A 9,509-nucleotide genomic window follows, 5' to 3' on the forward strand; every position below is an offset into this window, starting at 1 on the left:
ACACCCCTCCCTCCAACACCCTCTCCCTCCAACACCACCTACATCCCACACCACCTCCCTCCCACACCCCCTCCCTCCAACACCACCTACATCCAACACCACCTCCCTCCAACACCACCTACATCCCACACCCCCTCCCTCCAACACCACCTCCCTCCAACACCGCCTCCCTCCCACACCCCTCCCTCCCACACCCCTCCCTCCAACACCACCTCCCTCCCACACCCCTCCCTCCAACACCACCTACATCCCACACCCCCTCCCTCCAACACCACCTCCCTCCCACACCCCCTCCCTCCAACACCCCCTCCCTCCAACACCACCTACATCCCACATCACCTCCCTCCAACACCACCTCCCTCCAACACCACCTACATCCCACATCACCTCCCTCTAACACCCCCTCCCTCCAACACCACCTCCCTCCCACACCACCTCCCTCCCACACCACTTCCCTCCAACACCACCTCCCTCCCACACCACCTCCCTCCAACACCACCTCCCTCCAACACCACCTCCCTCCAACTCCACCTCATCTACTGGTGAAGGGTGAGGTTAAACACCACTGTGATAAAACATGTTTTATCAGAACAGCTGAAAGAAAATGCTTCTTGAAGCAGAATAATACATGTTTACTGCATGCAAAATGCTTTATGTTTAATGTTTTTGGCAGGAAACCTCTATATGAAGGCACACAATTTGAATATTCTGTTTACTCTTCAAAGACAAACTGCTTTAAAATATTTCAAAGAATTACATTTAAACAGCTTGAGGTTAGGAAAAGCCCCGTGAGAATGTGATTTATTCAGTTCTTGTATCAAGAGAAACTTTCATTTGACCCTGCGGCGCAGATGTTCTTTGTGCTTGCATAAAGCATTCATTATCATTAAGACACAAATTAAGCATCAACATATGATATTATGCTCAGAAAACATTCAAGAGTCCTGAAAATCATCAGTGCAATACCATTTTATATCCATTTTATACAATTTTTATACATTTGGATCAATTGTTATTTTCAACTGTCAAGCTTATATGAAAATTATGATATAATTTTAATGTACATGTAAAAGACAAAATTATAAGACAACAACCTCTGTAAATATATAATCTATTGATATTAATGATGGAAATAAATAGAGGAAATACAACTCATCAATAATAATAATAAAACTATTAATCTAGCCAAGGCAGACACAACCATTCCATGGGGAACCAGACCTCCTTGATCCAGCACAGAGCCATCACATCTCTTTATTTTGGGATCAGTGATCAGAGTGGTTTCGTTTGCAATGTCTGTTTTCATAGTTTTAAAGGATAGAAGACGACTTATACAGCATAACTCCTAGCACAGTTCAGCAGGTCCCTGTGGGCCTGTGTTGGTGAAGCCTGTGTTGGTGAAGCCTGTGTTCCTAGCCACGTCACTTGGTTAGCCGCTTGGCCACGCCCTGATAGGCCAGCTCGATCTCCTTGTCGGCAGCGCAGGTGTTGGTGAACTCGTCGCGCGCGTACGCGCTGTTCAAGTAGCGCCACACCGCCGTCATGTCCGTGGGGATGTCGAAGTTACGGTACTTCTTGGCGACGACCTAAAAAAAAACCCAGAGCAAAAGGAATGGGCAACAGAATAAGGCTGACAACTGTATGGGTTATATTTCAGACTGGTGTAGTAAGGCCGGTCTGAGATAAACGGCCTGTCGGGGGAACCGTGGCGAGGGTTACGGCCACGCCCACTCGCGCCGTCTCGTGCCCGCGCCGACGCCTCACCTTGACGATGTGCAGCTTTGGCAGCAGGTTGCAGTCTGCCAGCGTGAGCTCGCTGCCGTCCAGGAAGCTGCGTCTGGAGCTCTTCTCCTCCTCCATGCTGTCTGCGTCGATCTCGTCGGGCAGCGGGCTGCTCAGGTACTCGTCCAACTTCCACATGGCTTTCGTCAGGTTGCTCTCCAATCCTGCCACAGCCGAGATGGCACAGGATTAAGGGTCATATTTTAATACATGCTGAACGAGTAAAGGCAACGACTAAGCAAAACAACATCGGACATTATACTAATTTAAATAAGTGTAAATGTTTAAATCTAAGGGAATATTATGTTCAGAGCAATAAAGACGTGAAGTCTTTAATAAATTGTAGGAGTTTTGGCATCTCTGCATCAATACTTTACATTCATACGATCAAGCGATCCAGTTTGACGCGTCTACCTCTGTCGGCATCTGGCCTGGTGTTTTTGATGTAAGCTGAGAACTTTGCAAAAATGTCAATCCCCGCTGTGTTGGACTCCCTGTGCTTGGCTGCCAGTTTGGGGTATCTGAGGAACACAGGGGACAGAAAACAGACACGTATTTACCAGCAGCTGCTTTAGGCAAATTCCAGCTGTCATTGAATCATATTCCTGACACAATTCAAAGTATAATTTGAAGTAATAAAAGTATGAAGACTGGGTGTTTGCTTTGCAGTCAAGCCTGTCAAATCATCTACAGCATAAGCTACAAAACCATGTACTGGGAGTACAAAAGTCATATTAACTTACTTTGGTGGTGCCAACATTTCCTCTAGAAACTCTTCGATCTTATTAATGTCTGTCTTGACCTCGCCGTTGAAGGTCAGGAAAGGAGGGTGGGTTCCTGGAGCCAGATTATGCAAGTCAGGTGGCTTCCTGAAAAAAATAAAAATCTAACAAAATTAATCTAAGGAAAGGTGCCAGACAGTCTGTAGAATAAGGGAGTGTCTCAGCATTGTATCACACACAACGCATCGTAAACTAAAAGTGGCTTGCGGCTCATTGCAGCTCATTGAGGGAACTTCACCTCTTCAGGTCCACGGTGGTGACGTTGAAGACGACCCCTTTGAGCCAGAGGATCATGAAGAGACGCTGAGAGAAAGGACAGTTCCCGATGCTCTCGCCATCACTGCCCGCCTGTGATGAACAGAACCCAGGGATAACACAGGCATGACACAGCGTCCACTGTGTAGCCACAGATCTTATTTGAGGCAGCAGGACGGACAACTCTTTCAATATTCAAGATTGCACTGACATCAAAACAGGCCATGAGCAACAAAAGGATGTAAAAGGTAAAGAAATAAGGCATGGCCTGTGCTGCTGTAAAACCTAGTACATTGCTTTCATTCAGTTGTGTGAGAGAAGTTAAGGCAAAGAAAAGCGTCACACTGCCCTCTGCTGGTAACATCACATATTACCTCATAACTCTGAAAATAATTGAATGAAAGGTGCTGTAGAATCAAACGGTCAAAGAGTGGCACTCCAAGAAATGTCATCAACGTTGGGAATGTTGTGGATTTGATTGAGTTTGATTTAAATGGTCAAATAAGCAGGACAACCCCAAAACAACAGGTTTAGACAGAAACAGGCACAGCAGGCTCTTTAAAGCACAAACACACACACACACACACACACACACACACACACACTGTGCATAATGACTTAGTAATACTGTGCATAGTGACTTTGATTGGTTATTGTCAATCCATAAAATCTTTCACAATAAACACACAAGGTTCAGCTGAGTAAGGTGGTATATAAATAACCACTATGCTTCTGACACAGTCCTCTATCCCAGTTCTGGAAAGAATACAACTGTGGTCACAGCACCATGCCCATCTAACAATAAACACGCAGCTGACAATAATGGATCACAGCCCAGAATGTCCGGGCCAGTTGGCCATGGGTCCAGAAGCTCTAGTGTGCAGGACACGTCCACTGATGTTAATGGCATGAAAAGTTGAGAGAAGTGTGTGTGTGTGTGTGTGTGTGTGTGTGTGTGTGTGTGTGTGTGTGTGTGTGTGTGTGTGTGTGTGTGTGTGTGTTCCATTTTGCTTTCTTTCTGTGAACGAAGTGAGAATAAGCTAAAGATAATGAGCCCATAAAGCGCGTGTGCACACAGGTGTGCTGCTGGCTGCTCTATCCGCAGGTAAAAGTCTTGTTTCCTGTGCATCAGCACCTCGTTAGCTGTGTGTTCCTCCACCTGCCACACTCTCAGAGGACTGCAGTGGCTTAAGGAACAGCAGTGCAAAATGTCCAATCCACACGGCATGGCTGCATTACAGTTTAGAAAGTATGACAGCCACTACAGTTCATATTCAAAAGTAAAGCACTTTCCAGTGTTCAAGATCGGAATGATTATTCAGCCGTTTATCTGTTTTCCTCTCCCAGGGTGGAGATGGATGGATCTGGGTTATACGTGCCGCTGTAACTCTAGATCAACTATTGTGTTACAGTCTTTCCCCGCATTTCAAAAGAGCAGTATACGAGCCAGATATACACCTTCCTTACAAATGCATATTTGCCATGTCACTTCTCTCTTACCTTCACAAACAGTTCAATATCTGGGTCCCGGGCCCCTCCATTTGAAGTTAGATCAGTCATTACAGGTGATTATTGTTGATCCAGAATTACTGAGAAAAGTCCATAAAGGAGGACCCTGTGTCCCTCACATCTTTACAGTAAATAGGAGCCCCTCTGGCTGATCAAGCTGCATTTAAATGCAGATATTCTGGTGTGCTAAAATAAAACTCCCTGTGCCTCACGGTTGACGGGCAGATCCAGCAGCAGGTGGTTTGATATGCGCGACGGGCCGCGTGAGGTTGGGGGGGTGGTGGTGTCTGTGTTCTGTTTTTCCCCGTCTGCAACAGGGATGCAGTGCAAGAGGAGGAGGAGGTGTAAAGGTTTCCTGGGGGAGGAGCTCTCTCCCCTCCCCTTGAGCGTGAGGCCAGTGATGCCCCTGGGGCAAACCCTCGCCTGCAGAGCCGCACCTAGGGAGGGGCAGAATCTCCAGCCAACAAGCTAAGGAACCCACATAGCAGCTCAGCGAGGCCAGCAGTGGTGTTTGATGGCGGGTGAATGTGGGCTTTGGTCTCAGTGCGGCACAGAAAAGTCATCCATGACAGTGGACAGTGAATCGCATGTGCTTAGTCTAAAAAACAAGCTCATTTTCTAGAGGACAAACACTGAATGAGGCTTCAACAAACATTGAGAAAGTTTGTTTTTTGTTTTTTTAAGCCATCTGAAATTTACTGAAAGAACACTGAATTAAACACCATTAACATTATCGAAGAAATTGTGATTCTAGAGCTAAAGAGTCAGTGCAAAAAAGAGGAGCCCTTGCTGATTGCATGCGGAGATGCATGCGATCTAGAAAACAACAACCGATCACATTTTCTCCACGTCCAACTGTAACACGTCATGGCCCAGAAACCACGAGTAGAGGAATGGGCTCCATCCATTTTTAATGGCCCCCACACACAGCGCTGTGGCTGGCAAGGGCAGCTTATATGTGATGAGCTTCGGAAGCCCTGGGGAACAAGATTCCCTCCTAAATATTTGATGACTTGGCTTTGGTTTTATGGTGAGAACAGTCTTTCAAGCTTTCCTGAAAATGCTTATATGGAAAAATCAAGCAAATCAAAAATATATTTATCCCCCTATGATCCTTGTTTCCATACCAGTCTTTTTATATTTCTTAGTTTTCACTCATTTTTGATAATACATCTACCTGTGACTGTAAGCCAAAAACACACTGCTAGCATTGCATATAAATGTGTGTAATTAAATCAAAATAATACAGGAGAGATTCGTGTTAGCAGACTACTGTATTAGCATAACGCAGGAAGCAGCCTAAAGCGGAACAGCGCCCTCTAGTGTCAGAATACCATAAGCAAGCAACTGGAAATTGAGCTTATTCCTGAATGAAAAGATCTTTTGGACCTTGACACTAGCTGTGCTTACAAGACTACACTGAGTATTGTGGTACTACATACACAGATTTTTATGCTGTATAGCTTTTACTTTAAAATTACAAAAATTTGATTACAACGAAACACTCTAAACAGATTCTATTTTAATATGCATTCAAATTCTTCACAATATCCTGAATGCTTCAGAGGGCTGTGGAGTTTTGACTGCTATTATATGCAACTATGTGTAATTGGATCAAGACAACATTTGAACCAATAATATAGTTGTAAATATGAGCATGTCCTGGATCACAGGTCAGGTTTCACAAAGTGTTCTGAAGGGAGAAACGCATTACTGTGACACAGCAGGCATGTCAGTAACAGTAAAGTTTAGACAGTAAAGGAGGTTAATAGATGTGTAAACCAAACCAAATAAGTGCTTTGAAATGAGACTTGAACTAAAGAATTGGTGGACATTTATGTTTAAAATCAGCCCAGGAATTCTGTGTTGGCCAAAAAAATCTATTTATAATTTATTTATTACTATAAGTTGTTATAATCAATTCTATCGTTCCAAAATCAACGCAGTTGAATCATCAGCTTCTGATGTGCTTGTACACACCTGGTCCACACACACATATATATACAGTAGCTGCACAGGGAACCTACTTTATACACACATTTGTGAGTGCCAATAACAGCTTTGCTTGTGGGACTGAATGTCCAGGTGTGTCCTTCTGTGGACAGGGTGTCTGAGAAGGACGCAAAGTGTCCTGTCACTACATGGATGCACAAATCAAATGGGTTTTGGTATTGTGACATCACAGAGTTCACTGGTTCATGTTCTGATCCAGTGTGTGGACACTCGACTGCATGACTAGTCTGAACCATGAGATGATCAGAGGAGAATGTGTAGTCTTCACCATCCAAACCTCACTCAGAAATAAAGGGATTATCCTGGTACTAAAATAACCATCAGCTCCAGGGTGTCACTTATGATGTCTGCAGAGCTATTCATATTTGAGAATAACGGCAATCCAAAGGTAACAAAAACTGTAATGTGTTTTTTTCTGCATGGAGGTGAAGGGGATACCTGTACAAGTTGCAAATACATAACTACACAACTATATAATGGTATTCAGATTATTATGCACATATAAATCATAGTGTGTGTTCATGATGGTAACGTGCCGTTCATAATTCAAACGTCTTTTAAGAAATATATAATAAACCTTTCCACAAACTTGCCTATCTAAATGTGTTCATTCCTATTTAAACACCTATCTTACCAAATAAACATACCTGCTTTAATCCTTGTGATATAGCACACATGGTATCTCCACTTCAACCTTGACCATCGGCAGGTCATTTCAGAATACAATAGAAATTCAAATCTAACAGACAGGCTAGGAGGTTATTAAGCAGTACGAACAGTAAGAAATGCCTTGTTCATGTTATGCATCAGTTAGGGTAATGTGATGCAGAAATAATAATATAGACTATTTTTCAAATGGATTTACTGTACAGTAATACAGTTCTAGATTACGTGGTGCATGCAGTGAAATGACACATCTGCATGCATCTGCACTAGCCAGTAGAGTTGAGGGTTTCTGTAAGTCCTATAAATGAGTCATCGTGGTGCTCTGAAAGTGCTTGTCTGGCCTGTCCTTCCGTGACCATCCCAACTCTTTACAACAGTGATCTGTTTTATGACAACAGGTGAACATAAAATGGTTGTGAAATCTTATCCACCATTTTTATTAACTGTAGAAAATCATTGCCCATGTCTGTGTTGTCATGTGTTTTAACACGTTCTAAAAACAACAGTCATTTTTAAATATGTGGCTGTGTAGGCTACAACCTCAGCTATGTGATTCATTACTCTCCTTCTCTTCATAGCTAAGCCCATGCCAGACCTTCCCCAAACAGCACTGCCCTCACTAAAGTCTTTAAATGACCTTTAATAGTCAAAAACTGCTTTCCGTTCAAATTCTCCAGTTTAGTCTGACAGCTTTCTCTTCAACCCAACATGCACTCTGCTGCCAATCACTGCTGTTCAATCAGCAAAGTGACCCCCTCACGTCCACAGATTGTATTGCCCCTCTATCAAAAAGCAAAGAGACCACTTGGATTAATTTGCACGGGGTTCACCTCTGTTTCCATGACGGCAGTTACTGGTGAATGATTAAGCCATTTTGATAGGTCCTGATGAAACTCATGTCACGGTCAGAACACATGGATATCAGACAGACCCTCTACATACCACATTTGCACGTTGTAGGCTAGATTTCCTCAGATTAATTACACATTGTACTACACTAAAAGGACAAGATGTACACTTACGGGGTGATGTTACATAAAGTTGGGCTTAATCTCATTGGTATTGGAAAACATGCTAGCAATAAAATGACTCAAGGAACCGAGAAGTTAAAAATTGAAAATACTGGCCAAGTGAATGGGAGCCTCCTTGAGATTGTAATCTGGATATATCTTATCTAGTCACAATATTCAGTAATCACCAAATGAGACACTCACAACAATTGTTTGGATATTCTTTTTTTTATAAACCTAATTTTATTGCATTTTCTGTACTATATATGTTGTCTGTACTGTGTTATCAAATCATCTATAGGAAATAGCTACTTTACAGTAGTTCTTCGCGGTTTTCTGCTGGGCAAAATCTAGGTGGTTTAAATAATGATTATCATAACCTCTGCCATGAAAGCACGCCCACATAACCTTCAGTCTGCATGGTACGGTTGAAAGGTCTTTTTTATTCATAATTATGCCTATTTCTGAGCTTTAACCCTGGAAAGAAACCTTTATTCCTTACAACTTTTACCATTTGTCCTCCTAATAATCCCATTCCATTAAAATGACCCCCTTTTGCCTGAATCATAACTTTACCTTGACAAACAGAGAGATTTCGGGCTGAGACGGGTCGGCCTCTTTCTCCTCACCACCACTGTTTTCCACGGTTTTCAGACTGTAGTCAATTATTTCTTCTGGCTCAGACGGTGAGCTTGCTGAAAGTGTAAAAGCCATAATCATGCCGTCCTCGGCGTTGTCCTCCTCGCTAGGGCCGCCGTACCCCTCGGAGGAAGAGGAGGATGACCGTCTGGAGGAGACCGCGTCTCCGTCCATGTGGGCAGGATCCTCGCTGAACGCACAGGGCTCTAGCGCCTGGGTGGTGTTCATGTAATCCGGAGATGTTCTTCCTTTATTAACAGACGAATACTCTTCAATTTCACTGTAAATTGCTTCTTTAACCTTAGTTTCGTTTAACGCATCTTGATTGTCATACGTAACCATATCAGGGTTAACAAGCTCGTCAAATGGCTTTTCATATATGTTTCCCTCGTCGATTTTTTCATATAGATTTTCCTCTGCGATTTCTGCCATTATTTAAGTCTTTTTTTTGGCGTCTAGGAGAAATATGTAGAGTGTGTGAGGAGAAATCCTCCGAGCGGCACCTGCGAGGACGGGACACCTGCTGCTGAGCGAGGGGGTGTGGGTAGCTCCAGATCACTTATAAACGAACTTTGTTCTGTGGTCATGTCGTTTCAATATGAGCAAACAAAAGCAAATAACCCGAGTTCTCCCTTACTTGGGTGGTATATGGTTCCTCGGTCTATTATGGAAAAAATTATACTGTTATAAAAAAAGTTATAACGAAGTTCGACTATAGGTTTAATGTCTTCAAGATAGCATTGTACTTGTTTATTTTACATTTTATCAAGTCGTATGAAAGATAAAATTTGCACTCATACTGTTGTTAATTTTAAAATAATAGCTCCCGACTTAAGAAGTGCACACTATAGTG

At 43.1% G+C, this 9,509-nt stretch overlaps 1 protein-coding gene across 2 annotated transcripts; it reads right to left on the minus strand.

The window, feature by feature from the left end:
- Positions 1–768: 768 nt before the first annotated feature.
- Positions 769–9,181, minus strand: clic5b (chloride intracellular channel 5b). Of its 2 annotated transcripts, none has more exons than XM_077016842.1 (6): positions 8,594–9,181; positions 2,803–2,912; positions 2,526–2,651; positions 2,197–2,303; positions 1,765–1,946; positions 769–1,586 (listed from the first exon to the last, which is right to left on the minus strand). In XM_077016842.1, exons 1-6 carry the CDS (start codon positions 9,086–9,088, stop codon positions 1,422–1,424), a joined length of 1,185 nt encoding a protein of 394 aa, XP_076872957.1. In that variant the 5' UTR covers positions 9,089–9,181; the 3' UTR covers positions 769–1,421. The 2 variants fall into 2 exon arrangements, with proteins under 2 accessions (XP_076872957.1, XP_076872959.1); XM_077016844.1 differs by lacking the exon at positions 8,594–9,181 and adding an exon at positions 4,320–4,623.
- Positions 9,182–9,509: the final 328 nt, after the last annotated feature.

This window comes from Brachyhypopomus gauderio, chromosome 9, assembly GCF_052324685.1.
Source record: "Brachyhypopomus gauderio isolate BG-103 chromosome 9, BGAUD_0.2, whole genome shotgun sequence".
Taxonomy (NCBI): Eukaryota; Metazoa; Chordata; class Actinopteri; order Gymnotiformes; family Hypopomidae; genus Brachyhypopomus; species Brachyhypopomus gauderio.

Excerpts from the sequence above, each read along its gene's own strand:
- clic5b (XM_077016842.1), bottom strand. The coding sequence starts at position 9,088 with ATGGCAGAAATCGCAGAGGAAAATCTATATGAAAAAATCGACGAGGGA. Across the intron at positions 2,913-8,593 it reads AAATCTCTCTGTTTGTCAAG|GCGGGCAGTGATGGCGAGAG; the intron begins GTAAAGTTATGA and ends TGTTCATCACAG. Across the intron at positions 2,652-2,802 it reads ACCACCGTGGACCTGAAGAG|GAAGCCACCTGACTTGCATA; the intron begins GTGAAGTTCCCT and ends TATTTTTTTCAG.